General features: G+C 46.0%; 1 protein-coding gene across 1 annotated transcript in view; it reads right to left on the reverse strand.

The window, feature by feature from the left end:
• Positions 1-3331: 3331 nt before the first annotated feature.
• The window catches only part of LOC308168122 (liprin-alpha-3-like), a gene marked incomplete at both ends in the record, with an annotated part of 26903 nt that continues 15234 nt past the window's right edge, over positions 3332-15000 (reverse strand). The window contains 19 exons of the mRNA XM_080542601.1: positions 3332-3384; positions 3813-3972; positions 4224-4292; positions 4480-4655; positions 5142-5239; positions 5549-5724; positions 6048-6074; positions 7115-7177; positions 7389-7589; positions 7689-7770; positions 8195-8291; positions 8582-8730; positions 9381-9514; positions 9849-10095; positions 11858-12051; positions 12411-12597; positions 13919-13998; positions 14163-14225; positions 14830-14961. Of these exons, the coding sequence (XP_080398727.1) occupies positions 3332-3384; positions 3813-3972; positions 4224-4292; positions 4480-4655; positions 5142-5239; positions 5549-5724; positions 6048-6074; positions 7115-7177; positions 7389-7589; positions 7689-7770; positions 8195-8291; positions 8582-8730; positions 9381-9514; positions 9849-10095; positions 11858-12051; positions 12411-12597; positions 13919-13998; positions 14163-14225; positions 14830-14961 (2388 nt within the window). The remainder of the gene's footprint in view (positions 3385-3812; positions 3973-4223; positions 4293-4479; positions 4656-5141; positions 5240-5548; positions 5725-6047; positions 6075-7114; positions 7178-7388; positions 7590-7688; positions 7771-8194; positions 8292-8581; positions 8731-9380; positions 9515-9848; positions 10096-11857; positions 12052-12410; positions 12598-13918; positions 13999-14162; positions 14226-14829; positions 14962-15000) is intronic.

The following is a 15000-nucleotide window of genomic DNA, read 5'->3' on the forward strand; positions in this document are numbered from 1 at the left end:
CAGTGTTTACAATAACATTGCTCACAATGAATGGAGTAAAACAAGCTTTTATTCTAGGTTCTGATGTCAGACAGTTGAACTAAGCTCACAGGGCATTTCTAAGTTATATTCTTCCAGAGTTAATTAATGGCTATATAACATTCATTGATTTTTTTTTCTTCTTCTATGTACCAATCCCAGATTCCCCTTTTAGGGGTGTCATTGAGTTTGACCTCTGACCTCAGAAGAATACTAACCTTTGACCCTTCCAAACACAGACACAGCCTTCATCTGGAACGCGCACGCTCACACACAGACGCAGACACACAGACAGACACACACACACAAACACAAACACACACAGACACACACACACACACACACACAGCCTGCGTTATGTAAGGGATTTTTGCTGACATACCTCTGGCCCCATAGAGACATTCTGAATTCTTCTAGTCTGGTAGGCAAACTACCAGTAGTTTACCGGAACAAGTGTTTACTGATCAATGATTTATGAGTGTGTGTGTGTGTGTGTGTGTGTGTGTGTGTGTGCGTGTGTGCGTGTGTGTGTGTGTGATGCTACAGTTCCATCTCCAGGCTTTATGAGGATTCTCAGCCAGGGTCTCTGTTTACATTCTTCGCCAAAAACATTTGTTTAAAAGCTCCATAAAGACCAACTACAACTAAAGATGCTGACGGAGATGAATGGTAATGGCGTGACACACACACCGCTCTGATGTGTGAGAGAATCTGAACATTGAGTTCATCATGAGTTCCGGAACCTGAAGACGCCCATATAAGGATAGCATATACAGGATGTGAATCCAATGTGACATCATCAACATTTTAAAAGGAACATTGTCACCTGTGTAAACTCTGTCCTGCCAACATTGTGATGTAAATATTAGTGATGTGTATATATGTTGTAATATTGGGACTACCCTGAATAAAAAAGGATAAATACAAATGAAAAGACTGTCACTTCCTGTTGAACTTCCTAATGACCATTTTGACAGGAAATACAGACAAAGTAGCATTTTACAGGTATGTTTAATTACAGCTTTTACAATCATTATCTTTATTGTTATCTTATTATATTCAATTAACATTACTACTCTTCATCATTGATATTAAGTTAAATCATAACACAATTTGTTTTTCAAAATGTACACATACATGTAGCATATCTTAAATGTCCATAATTTAAAATGTATTTACTTTTCAAACTAAAATGAACTTACAGTCTTTAACTAAGTATGAAATGAACATACAGTTCAACACACACACACACACACACACGCACGCGCAGGCACACGCACACACACACACACACACACACACACACACGCACACACACACACACACACACACACACACATAATATTCATCCATCCATCCATCCATCCAATAGTAGTTATCATTAAAAAAATGATACAAATAAAATACACACATTTTACAAATTCCTTAACCAAGCTTTCACGTCATTGAATGATTGGTATTGTTACAGTCACTCTAGATGGTCCGTTTCGGCATGCATATTAACACAAACGTTCACCTGTTTTCTCTTTTTTTTTGTCAGAACAGGGTTTTGTCATAATGCACTTCCCCTTTCCGTCGTCCATCAGAGTGGTTCTGTCTGGTTGTGCATCTCAACATCGTCTGTTTATGGCTTAAGAACATACCTACCCCCCATGGTACACTCACACACTCACCCTCCACGACAGGTTATGACCTTCATATGACCCCTCTCCCTCTGGCCTCTCTCCTACTAGACGGAGGCTGTGCTCAGAATCAGCCTCTACCGCACCAGGGGAGGCTGGCTGAGGTAGAAATCGGAGGACGGGCGGGGCTCATTGGAACGCGGTGGAACGGAATGAGGAACGGTATCAAACATGTGTGTTACAATAATCACCATCCCCTTCCTGCTTCCATCCCTTCCCCCGTCCTCCCATTCCTACCTCCACCAGCCTCCCCTGGAACATACTTTAAACCTGCACTCCACACTTCCTGGCCCACAATGCATCAGTGAATGTAGTATGACACCATGGTCTTTCGTCCATACTCACTATGCCTACTCAGAAGTATGGAAGTATTCAGACACAGTCCTGGTGTGTCCTCTCCTCCTCCCTCAGCACGGAGCAGTTACTAGAGGCTACCAGAGGGGGGCAGCACTCATGGGTCAGAGTGGGAAATGCCTTTTATCTTTTTCCAAAGGAAATGTTAGAGTCAATATGGTGTCAACATGGCGCCGTCTCGCTGTAACGATGTTAAGATGATGAGGTCACAATAGGCGATGGATTCACTTTCTACACCATCAGAGAAACAGCTTCATGTGACTGGGGACGAGGATGGAGAGAAAGAGGGGGGGGGGGGGGGACAGAGAGAGAGGGAGAGAAAATGAGAGAGAGGGGGGCAGAGTGGGAGGGAGAGGGAGAAAAGAGAGGGTAGAGATGGGAGAGAGAGAGAGAGAGAGAGAGAGGGGGGGAGAGAGAGGGAGAGGCAGAGAGGGAGAGGGAGAGGCAGAGAGGGAGAGGGAGAGTGGGGGGGGCGCTGACAGACATTCACACTCTGTTATCATCTTTTCAGAAATCACTGGTTCATTGTCCTTGTGTCTCCAGGTTCCAGTCTGACTTCCTGTTTCCTGTTCTCCATCTTGTGGCTCTTTATTTTATTTTTTTCATAAATAGGGTTTGATGTTTGGGACTCTGAAACAAAGACACGGGGGAGAGATGATGAATAGATACTCCTAAACTTCAATCCACCATTTTGAATTCAAACTCTCCAGCTCTAATGAAGGTGGGTACACCAAAATATCAGCATTTTAAATCAAAATGAAACTTTTCAAAGCAGGCAGCCATTTTCTTTTTGTGTGAAAATGAAGCCAACAATAGTTCAGACACGGCAGACATTGTCACCCTCAGCCTGTGGAGATGCTGTTGATACCCTGACTGTGCATCGTGTTACTGCCAACAGGAAGTGTGTGTTCTCAGGTGTGTGTGTGTGTTCTATATATGTGGACTGCACTTATATAGCGCCTTATTCCAAAGCGCTTTACAATGGCCTCTCATTCACCCATTCACACACACATTCACACACACATTTACACACCAGTGGCGGCAAGCTACCATGCAAGGCGCCGGCCCGCTCACTGGGGACAATTTGGGGTTCAGTGTCTTGCCCAAGGACACCTCGACACATGGCCAGCCGGGGATTGAACCACCGACCTTGCGATTGTTAGATGTCGACTCTACCTCCTGAGCCACAGCCACCCTGTGTGTGTATGTGTGTGTTTTCAGGTGTGTGTGTGTGTGTGTGAGTGTGTGTTCTCACCTGGTGTGCTTATCATGTGTTCTCAGCAGGAGTAGGTCCTGACGGAGCCCGACTCGCCCCGTGGACCAGAGTTCACTAGAGGTTAAAGGTCATCATGTTTATAAACACCCTCAAATCAAACCAGTTTAATTAAACTCTTCACAATGACACATGGCTCAACAGGAGACAGAAAGAGAGAAAAATATGTTGTTGTTATTATTATTATTATTATTATTATTATTATTATTAACATCATCATTATCATAATCATTGTACTACTACTACTACTACTACTACTACTACTACTACTACTACTACTACTAATAATAATAATAATAATAATAATAATAATGTATTACATTTATAAAGTGCTTTTCATTACACAAGAATAATCTCAAAGTGCATTGAATCATGCCTCATACATCATATCAAAAGACAGAACAGAAACATCCAGAGGATAATGGAACCAACGTCTCAGAGAAACGGTTCCCAGGGGGATAGAGAAGACAGTGACACCAGCTCACCTTCACTCTGGACCTTCCTCAGTGTGACCGAGGGGGTGGAGATAGCTGAGGCACGGAAGTTGGCGGGGAGCGTCTCCGAGTCGGACGTCACGCCTCGTAGGTCCTTCTCCCGGAACATCTTCCTCCAGGACGGTGAGCGTGTGAACGTCTTGTTGCCATCCTGTTGGAACGCCGGGAAGAGACGGTAACGTTGTAGAGTTAAAGGGAATGTTGTAGGGTTAAAGGGAATGTTGGAGAGTTAAAGGGAATGTTGTAGTCCAAGGGAATGTTGTAGGGTTAAAGGGAATGTTGTAGAGTTAAAGGGAATGTTGTAGGTTTAAAGGGAATGTTGTAGTCAAAGGGAATGTTGTAGTTAAAGGGAATGTTGCAGAGTTAAAGGGAGTTAGTTTGATTGACAGGCCTGTCTCTTACCTCATCAGGCCTCCTCTCCGTTCCCATGGAGATGAGGGTATTGTACTCCTTCTCCAAGACCTGTCTCGCCTGAGAGAGGGAATGAGAGAGAGAGAGAGAGATAGAGAGAGGGAGAGAAAGAGAGAGAAAGAAAGGAAGAGAACGAGAGCGATAACTGTTTTAAGATTATAAATAAGATTATCACAAGCACTTGGGTTAGATTAAGATTACCTTAACACATGTGTGCTTGGTCGGTGAGAGCGAGGGTGGGGCGTACCTGGACGTTCTGATTGGGCACCTGGAGGAGCAGGGCGAGGTCTGTGTAGTCGAAGGTGTCGTCCAATGCCAGCAGCGCTCCGTGAACGCCGCTCTCTGATAGGTTGTCAGCAAACTCCTTTAGACCAATGGTCTGCACCCAGCACATCACACGCTCGTTGGACCAAACCATCACATCTGGGCGGGGGGGGGGGGTGTTATTGCCAGTCAATGTGGATAGTGAACACTCTCCTCTCCTCTCTTTCTCCCCCCTCTCCTCTCCCTCCTCTCCTTTTGTCCCTCCTCTCCTCTCCTTTTCTTCCTCCACCCTGTCCTCTTCGCTCCCCTCATCCAGGAGATGGCAGGACCCCATCTTTCCCTGCTGGGTCTACTCATTTAACAGGAATAAAATATTTGACAAACCGTTACGCCAAATCTTTTATTCCTTCAGCCATTCGGCTGCTAAATGAGTAGACCCAGCGGGGAAAGATGTGGTCCTGCCATCTCCTATGCACTTTTTATGCACTTTTATCCACTTGTTGATACAGATACAAAGTATCCACTCTGTATCTGTATCTCCTCTCCTCCCCTCTCCTCTCCTCCCCTCTCCTCTCCTCTCCTCTCCCTCTCCTCCTCTCCTCCTCCTCTCCTCCTCCCCCTCTCCTCCTCCTCCTCTCCTCTCACCTTGGTTCTGGTGTTGACTCTCGTCCCTCCTCCTCTCCAGCTCCTTCCTGTCGTAGTTCAGACGCTTTAAACACATGATGCCATAATGCAGACTCACCCTGAGGGAGGGAGGGAGGGAAAGAGGGAGACATAATGTTATGTAAGAACACTGAAGAGGCAGCCTTCCCCATCTGGTCCCCTCACCTGTGGAGGCTGCCTATGGTCCTGTAAAATTTAAAGTAAAGTAAGGTAATGTTTTTTTTTTATCTGTGGAAACTGTCAGCCACCTTGGCCCTCATGTGTGGAAATTGTCAGCCATCCTGGCTCCTATCTGTGGAAACGGTCGGCCATCTTGGCTCTCAACTGTGGAAACTGCCTACAACAACCTCCGCTTATCTGTGGAAACGGTCGGCCATCTTGGCTCTCACCTGTGAAAGCTGTCCACCATTTTGAGCTGTCCTCTCAGCTCCTTCTTGGTGAGGTGGTCCAGCATGCGGGCGTCCACCAGGGACTCCATGAAGTAGCTGCGGTACTGAGGCAGGCCCAGGCTGGGCAGCCACTCATTACCCACCCACTCATGATTCATGTCCCCATAGGCCAGAATCTGGAGGGGGGGGGGGGGCAGGGGGAAGAGAGAATAATGGAGCAATTTGGAACATCAGGACTGATCAGGTGTTCAGTGAGATATATTGACCCAGAGGTTGTTTTAAAATGCATTTCTTTTGTAAACGTGTCAACTATTGAATAATGAAAACAACAAATCCATTGTACCCTGGATTACAGGGCAATCCTCTTTAATGTTGTGGATCAGGTCCACGCATTTACAGTAAACATCAGTTATCATCTAAGGACAATGATCAGGCTCGGGACAGGAAGGAACTTCCATGGGTTCTGTCACGTCATTTCCTGCTGTTCACCATAACTCACCTGATCCCAACTGAACTCCTTCACCTCCTTCAGGGGCGGCAGAGGAGAGAGAGAGAGAGAACGGGAGAGAGGGATGAGGGGATAGAGGGAGGAGGAGGAGGGAGAGGAGGAGGAAGAGGAGGAGGAGGAGGAGAGGGAGACGGAACGATAGCCAGCAAGTGTTCACAGTAAATGGGAGAAAAGAGGGCAGGGTAAGGAGGAGGAGGAGGAGGTGGAGAGGAGGAGAGGAGGAGAAGGAGGAAGAGCGTGTTAGTGAATGAGCATTAGTTGGAGCAACTGTACAGTCGAACAGATAGTGAGGGAAGAGAGGAGGAGAGGAGCAGCCAGACGCCTGGCCAGAGAGAAAGAGAGGGAGAGGGAGAGAGAGAGAGAGCACATGTTCATCAACATCAACATCACTTATCCAGTTGGATAACCTCAAGCATAACAGAGCTGGAACATTTGATACAATCATCACTACTGAGAAAAGTTAAGATCTCAACACGTCAACTTTAGTTAGTTAAGATCTCAACACGTCAACTTTAGTTAGACTTGAATCTGCAACATCATAGTAGGTCTTTTGAGAGAGGGGGGGGAGGGGGGGGAGAGAGATAGAGATAGAGAAAGAGAGAGGGAGAAAGAGACAGAGAGAGAGGGAGGGAGGGAGAGAGAGAGGCAGAAACAGGGAGAGACAGAAGGAAGGAGAGAGAGAGAGGGAGAGGGAGGGAGAGAGGGGGCGGAGAGAGAGAGGGGGGAGAGAGAGAGAGGGGGGGCAGAGAAAGAGAGGGAGAGGAAGAGAGGGAGGGAGAGAGAGAGGGAGAGAGAGAGAGAGAGAGAGAGAGAGAGGGAGGGAGAGAGAGGGAGGGAGAGAGAGAGGGAGAGGGAGGGAGAGAGAGAGAGGGAGGGAGAGAGAGAGAGAGAGAGAGGGAGGGAGAGAGAGAGAGAGGGAGGGAGAGAGAGAGATGGAGGGAGAGAGAGAGAGAGGGAGAGGGAGAGAGAGAGAGAGGGAGAGGGAGGGAGAGAGGGAGGGAGAGAGAGAGAGAGAGAGAGGGAGGGAGAGAGGGAGGGAGAGAGAGGGAGCAGCTTACTGGTTTGGTAGCAGCGGTCAGTGACTCCATCTCAGCGTGGGTCATCCAAATGTTACTGGTCGACTGGCAGGAGAGAAGAACACAGGACTGTGATGTGTGTGTGTGTGTGTGTATTTCTATGTAGTATGTTAGTGTGTGTCTAATTACATTTTCTTATCACTTTTAAGTATTTATTGGGTTTCAGCATAGACATGGACAGAACAGCAGATCTACAGTGTGTCTACTTCTATGTGTGTGTGTGTGTGTGTGTGTGTGTGAGTGTGTGTGTACGTACGGAGCGCGTGCTGGCGGGCGCTGAGGGGCTGGTCAGGGACACCATCTCCTGGATGGCCAGGCGCAGCTTGAGGCGGTGCAGCGGGTTGGAGATGCCGATCTCCCTCTGGATCTCCGTGTCCGACAGGTTCGCCATGATGGCGCCGCTCTTCACGTTGGCCCGGCACGCCGCCACGTACCACGCTGGCATACCCACCCACAGCTGGGGAGGGGAGGGGAGGAACAGCCTTCATCAATAACACACCTGATGGAATGACACAGAGTAGACTATTGACCAATGGGAACAGAGATAGGGGCGTACCTCGAGCCATGTGACCACAGTGGGGCCGTCCCATGATGCAAAGGGAAGACCTTGGCGACACGCCTCCTCTAGCAGGTCATGTCTGGGGGAGGGGGTGTCGGGGGGAAAGTGGGGGGGGGAGAAAGAGGGAGTGGAGGGGAGAGAGAGAAATAGTTATAGTTACGATAGACGTATAAATAGCTAGAAACATACATACATAACATCATACATAACAACAAATAACAAAAATAAAAACAAAATAAAAGTCAGCAATGCTCACAGCCTTAGTTTTTAGTGAGCACCACAAAACACATAACAAAGAAGAATTATCCACAAACAACAATAAATAACAAATAGGATTAAAATACTTCAAATGCGTATGATGTATGCTGCACTAGTTTTTTTAAACTGATTTTATTCTGGGTTTTAGAGAAGAAGAGTTGCTTGTTAAATTGTTCATAGAGAAATAGCTATATAGAAATAGTTATGGTATAGATAATGTATGAATGATGACAGGAAGCTCCTACTTCTTCTTGCTGCGGCGGTCCTTCTCCACGGTGCCGGTCCCCATCTTGGCCAGGCCCAGTGGGTCAGCTGACCCCAGGTCATCAGAGGGCGTGGAGGCTGGGGGTCAGAGGTCAGGCAACTGGTCACATATACATAAATATACGCATCATCGACATACTTAATGGCACCAAAGTCTGTAGTCTATTTGAATATACAGTCATATAATAATAACAACAACAACAACAATCATAAAATACAATTTTACAATAATAATAATAATAATACAGCAGATACAGGGTGTTGTAAGGTCCCCAATGTTCTCCAGTGCTCCCCTGGTCCTACCTCCCTCCCTTCCCCCCTGGTCCTCCCTCCCCCCCTGGCCAAGCCTCTCCAGACCCTCTCCTCACCCAGAGAGGAGGACTCTCGCCCTGGTCCTCCCATCCTGCCCTTCTCCTTCTTGCCAAACAGACGTCCGATGGAGGACTTGATACTTTTCTTCTTGCTGGCTTTGTGGAGCGAGTCCTGGCTGGCCGTGGTCACCCCGTCAGTTGACAGACTGGAGGGAGGCAAAGGGTTAGCAACTACCACTAGGGTCTAGGGGCTAGGTACTAGGGGCTAGGGACGAGGGGGTAGGGATGAGGGGGTAGGAACTAGGGGCTAGTTAGTAAGTAAGTAAGTAACGTTTATTTATATAGCACAAAATGTACAACGACAAGAGTGCTTAACAGATAAAATATAAAGAGAAAAACAAGATAAAAGGGATACAGATTAAAGACAAAAACTGACAAAATAGAAAAATACACTAAAAGCAAGGTGCAGTACAAATAAAAGTGCAAAGAGTGCACTGTCGGGAAGGCAGGCTCACCTCAGGTCAAAGGCCAGGGAGAAAATATGTGTTTTTACTAGTTTTTTAAAAGCCTCAATGCTCTCGGCGGCTCTGATGTGGAGGGGGAGACTATTCCAGAGCCTAGGGGCGGCCTTAGAGAAGGCTAGGGATGAGGGGGTAGGAACCAGGGGGTAGGAACTAGTGAATAAAGCCACTGGAAGTTAGCACTAAAAGTGGACGTATGTTCGGTGTATGTATTTATCTAGTATGTGTAGTTATCATTACCATAGAAACGTTACCACGTCAACCACTTGGGTCTTACTGGGGCAGTTTGTGAATCAGTGTATTGTCGGCTCATCTGATTGGCTTGCCTACTGTACCTGCGGAACTCGCGGTGGTCGTCCAGCCCCGCCCCTGGGTGTGTGTGAGTCATCCTGTCCAATCGTAGCGCGCGAGGAACCGAGGGGGGTTCAATGAGGGCCAGGGCCCGACAGTCATCCCCCTCTCTGCTGTTCTGTAAACAACAACAACAACAACAACAACAACACTAGTCACTGTCCACACCAGGTCATTTGAATTAACGTATAAACTGTCAAAATGGAATAATATTTGTTCAGTTGATTTAGTCAATTAACTTGATTTGAAGTTCTATTAAACCGGTTTAATGATTTAAATTACAATACACAGCATATTTAATTTGGGTTAGGGTAGGGAATCTGTTGGTCCCCCGCCCCCCCTGACCCGCCCTCCCCTGTGACACCCCCCAGCCCCCCCCCCCTGACCACCCTAGCCCTCTCCCCGATCCCCCCACCCCTCCCACCGATCCCCCCAGCCCCAGGGTACGGTACCTGTCTGTCTCCCTCCCTGGCGGGGGAGTGTGGCAGGCGGGGGGTGGAGTGGCCGGAGCTGGGGGGCGAGGGGGAGGCCAGGGTGGAGGAGGTGAGGGAGGGGGTCATGTAGCCTCTCCCCAGGCTGTCCCTCCCCCCTCCGCCCAGGGAAGAGGGTGGCATGGGGGCGTCCAGGGCCACACTGCTGACACGACTCTCAATCTCCTCCGCCCGCAACTCTGTACTCTCCTTCTCCTCCTGGATCAGTCTGGGGGGTGAGGGGGGGGAGAGGAGAAGAAGAGAGGAGAGGGGGAGAGGAGAAGAAAGTAGAGGATACCATTCCATGAGATTCCATGATATTATTGTGAATTTCCGTCCCAAGGACACCACGACGATGACATCATCCATAACTACTTATGTGCTTCCACATCCTGTCCTAACTATGACATCACTCTGTCTCAGGGCCAATCCCAGGCCAGGAGGGAGCTCCATGCCTCCCCCAGCTATTATGAAATTAGGACAAAAATTATTGTCATGGTATTCTGTCATGATACTGTCCTGATACTGTCATGGTATTCTGTCAGTGGTGTGCCGTCAGGGCCAGCAAGGCCTTCTCTGCTGGCCTAAACATCATCAGAATATACATTTTATTTTAATATATTTTTTCCACAAATATGTATTAATGATTCCCCATAGTCTATTCTCTTCATTTCATAGCTTTCCTCTTGGTTGCGCTGCTTCCAGTCTCCGATTGAGATTTGGAGGGCTGGCCTTTATGTTAGAGCTTTTATCCAATCAAAATGTGTTGCTAGGGGGCTCCAAAATCTGCCCAGCCTGCACGCTAAACGGTGCCGCGGATACGACCTGTAACTTAACGTTGGAACGAGAAAACCTGTGGCGTTCCTAGTAAACCTACGTAGATGCGAGCAAAAGCAACAACGGCGCCTGCTGTAAGGCTCAATGATGTCAGCACCCAGCACGTCTTTTGATTGGATACGCACTATTGATACGCACTATTGATACGCACTATTGATATTCACTATTGAGATGTGTAACTATGCCGGTAGATGTGAAACTTTTGAAAGTGCCAGGGAAACGGAGCGCCACAACGAAAGCTTTCGTTGACTGATCGATAATACTGATCGATTGTGTCCTGTTTTTGGGTAAACAATAACTTTCATTTAGGGGACACGATAAAAGCGCCGAGTCCACAAACAGGAAACTACGTTGAGCTTCTTTCTTTTCTGGCTGAAAACAACCCAGATTTACATTACCACCTGTCCACAAACAAAGTGTTTACTGGGACGTCAGGAAAAATACAAAACGACCTGATTTTTGCTATTGCTGAAGTGGGAGAAGAGATCAAAATGGAGATTAAAAAGGCACCCTTTGTCGCTATTATGGTGGACGAGACGACAGACGTGGGTAATGTAGCGATCTTAAAGATGTTAGTTTAACACTCTTCATTGTAAATGCGGATTTATTGATTAAAAATGCTTCGGAAATATTAATATAACTCTGTTGTACTTGTCTGACTATGTTAAGTTGATGCAACGCCCGGTTATACTGTGTTTCTGTCTAGTTTCTAGAGCCATGGCGTCATAACGATGGTATTAAGAGGTAGAATAATTCAGGTAGGAATGTGTCGGACATCACTGAAGGCCTAGGTGTGAAATGCACCGCCCGCCACTGTATTCTGTCATGATACTGTCATGGTATTCTGTCATGGTATCCTGTCGTGGTATGAGTAGAGAAGCCTCCTCACTTTTTTTATCTGTTTATTTAAGTTTTTCAAGTAGAACAAATATACAATACAATAACCTTGGTAAATATAAGTGACAAAGTAATAGTGCAAGTTTAAGTGAACCAAAACAAAAACAAGACAGGACTAAGACAGGACAAAAACAGCAAACTAAAAATAGAATCTAGGACTAAGACTAAAGACATAAAATCGATAAATAATAAAGAAATTTAAAAAAATAAAAAATAAAAAACTGCGTAATGTAAACATAAAAGAGAAGCCTCCTCACTTGATCTCCTTGTTGATGGCCTCCAGCTGTTCCTGCAGCATGATGGCGAGGGTCTGCACATCCGTCTGTCCGCTGGGGGACAGCAGCTCCGAGCCAAACAACGTCTCCCGGTCCTCCTCATCATCAGAGCAACCCCCTTCCACCCCCACCTCGAACCCTGGGCCCAGCATGGAGCCACTGTCCCACTCACCATACTGGGGGGGGGGAAACCAGGGGGAGAGGAGATTGGTGGATTTAGTATCTAACAAGTGGATGAGGAGTCTTTTAACTCATTCAGTGCCAAGGGTGAATAAAGTTGCCCAAACCGTCAACATTCTAGTGCCACGGGTGACTTTATTCACCGGAAATGCATCAATGATTATGCCTAATTTTGTAGCCAATCAGAGTGTTGTTGCTAGGTAAACACCATATAGAACACTCAGCACTCTAAGTGGGGAGAACTCTTTGGCAGATGGTGAGTTAAACCACATCAAGTACTGTGCTATGCGCGGGGTACAGTGTTCAGACGTTCATTGATTGGTCCAGAGTATCAGGCGATCGTTGCCACGGTTACCTTGTTGGCGTCGTCGCGGGGCGGGGCCCACCGGCCGCGGTGTGTCCTCCTGACCACCACGCCCCCCGAGGAGCTTCCGTAGCCGGCGGGGAGCGAGCCGCCGCCCTGGGGGTACCGCAGCTCAGAGGCACTTCCTGCAAGAGATCTTGGAGAAAGGGTGGAAGGAAGTGAGGTCATGTCGCTCGTCCTACCGACGTATGGTGAGATTCAAAATTAAGAGATTCAAAAACAGAAACACGTCGTTTTTGAAATGAAGGTTATCCCACATGTCCTGAATCATCATATGAGACATTCATTGTTATGGCTCTAATATTGTAAAAGTCAAATGTCAGGATGTTCATATTCTATATGAAATGTACCCCTCCTAAATTTCGTTGTTTGGTACCTGTACTGTAGCAATGACAATAAAGTCCATTCATTCATTCATTCATTCATTCATTCATATATCATTGAACAATGCACATATTAAATCAGTGCGTTGCCATGGTTTCACAATTGTCTGGCAACCAACCACTGTTGTTGTGGCTTTGGGGTCAATGAAAGGTGACATGTTTTAATAATGACTGAACTGGTGTTCCTGCCTCAGTCGACCCATATCCTGCAGGGTTTCAAACATCACTCCTGCCTTCAGACCTGTTTATTTACTCTTCAATAGAACATCAATACATTTAATTTAGCTTTTTATCTCTGGTCTGGTGAAAAGGGCCACATGTTGGCAATTCTCAAGTCACTCAAAATATTAGCAAAAAGCCTCTTGAAAAAAAGAAATGTGTTTTCTTTTTTGCACATTACGAAAGTTGAAGTGTTGAAGAGCCCACTCAATATCACAAACAACAGTTTTAGGTAATCACTAAGTATTTAGTATTTAGTACTACTACTACTACTACTACTACTACTACTACTACTACTACGACTAATAATAATAATAATAATAAATATTGTCTCGTCTGCCCTAGGCTACTGGGTAAGTGATAGATGGCTTGTAAACAAACTTACGTTTTAGGACGTGTTCAAAATCAAGGACTGTGTGATCATCTAATTATGTGTGGTTATGTTTTTAGCATGTTGATGTTCTATCAGCATGTTGTGATGTGCTAATAGATGCATTTAGATGTTTGTAGCAAGGTTCCTTTTTAGCGCTAGCCAACTAGCAGCTGTTTTGCATGTGTTTTGATTCAGAGTGCGTTTCTCTGCTATTTGGTTTGAGGTGTACCAACATTCAAATAAGCATATCTTCTTCAACTATTAACTTATTTCAATGTATGACACATCATTTGAAAGCTTACAACCTACACTTTCATCATCTTGAAAAAACAGAAAAATGACCATGCCTACTTGAGGACTTTTTAAGACCCTGTCACAGTGTCACATATATAAAATATACTTGGGTGTATAAAATGTTTACTTATGTATATTTGTGGATGTAAATATAATATGTATATTTTGGGGTGTAGATAATGTTTATTTATTTTATGTATAAATACCCTTGGAGTTCCATTGAAGCTAACCTGGAGTAGGCAGAGCCTGGTCTACCCCTCAGCTGGTCCAGCTCCAACTGGATCCTCTCCAGCTCAGCTATCAGCTGATCCTGGGGAGGGAGAGGGGGAGGGGGGAGACAGAGAGGGGATATATATATATATATATATATATAGAGAGAGAGAGAGAGAGAGAGAGAGAGAGAGAGAGATAGTGAAGATGAAGAGGTAGGGAGGAGGGGGAGGAGGAGGAGGAGGAGGAGGAGGAGGAGTGTACCTTGTTAGCTAGGAGGTCATCCTGAATCTTCTTCATGTTGGACAGCTCCTCTGACAGGGAGTTCTGGAGGAGGAGAGGAAAATGAACAGATAATAGATGATTATATATAGCTATATGGCTATAGATGACTATATATGGTTATAGATTATTATATATGGGTATAGATAATTATATATGGTTATAGAAGGGTATAGATGATTATATATGGGATTATATATATATATACAGTACATATATATATATATATATATATATATATCCAGCTCAGTGGCCTTGCTTTTAGAGTGTCCGCCCTGAGATTGGGAGGTTGTGAGTTCGATCCCCGGCCGAGTCATACCAAAGACTATAAACATGGTAACCGATGCCTCCCTGCTTGGCACTCAACATTAAGGGTTGGATTGGTGGTAAGACCCTGCGACATACCAGTGTCATATCCAGGGAATGTACTTGTACATCAAGCCGTCTCACATGCTACAGAAACAGGAGATGCTGCTCCAGGCTCCTGCCCTATGGGCCATTAGGCTTGAGAACCATCGGTTCTCACGGCTACTTACTTTATAGATGACTATATATGATTATATGTGATTATATATGACTACAGATGATTATATATGGGTATATATGACTACAGATGATTATATATGGGTATATATGGGTCTAACAGTACCTTCTCCTCCAGGGCAGCCATCCTCTCCTTCAGGTGGAGCTGCAGCCTCTCGTTGGACTCAGAGAGCAGCTTGTCCACCGTGTCAGACAGACGCTTGTTGTGTTCATCGTTCATCTTCTCCCTCTGCCTCGCCTGACAACCAAACAACAACGTTAGAACAACGTTAGAACA

This window comes from Nansenia antarctica (genome assembly GCF_963989245.1).
Source record: "Nansenia antarctica genome assembly, chromosome: 11".
Taxonomy (NCBI): domain Eukaryota; kingdom Metazoa; phylum Chordata; class Actinopteri; order Argentiniformes; family Microstomatidae; genus Nansenia; species Nansenia antarctica.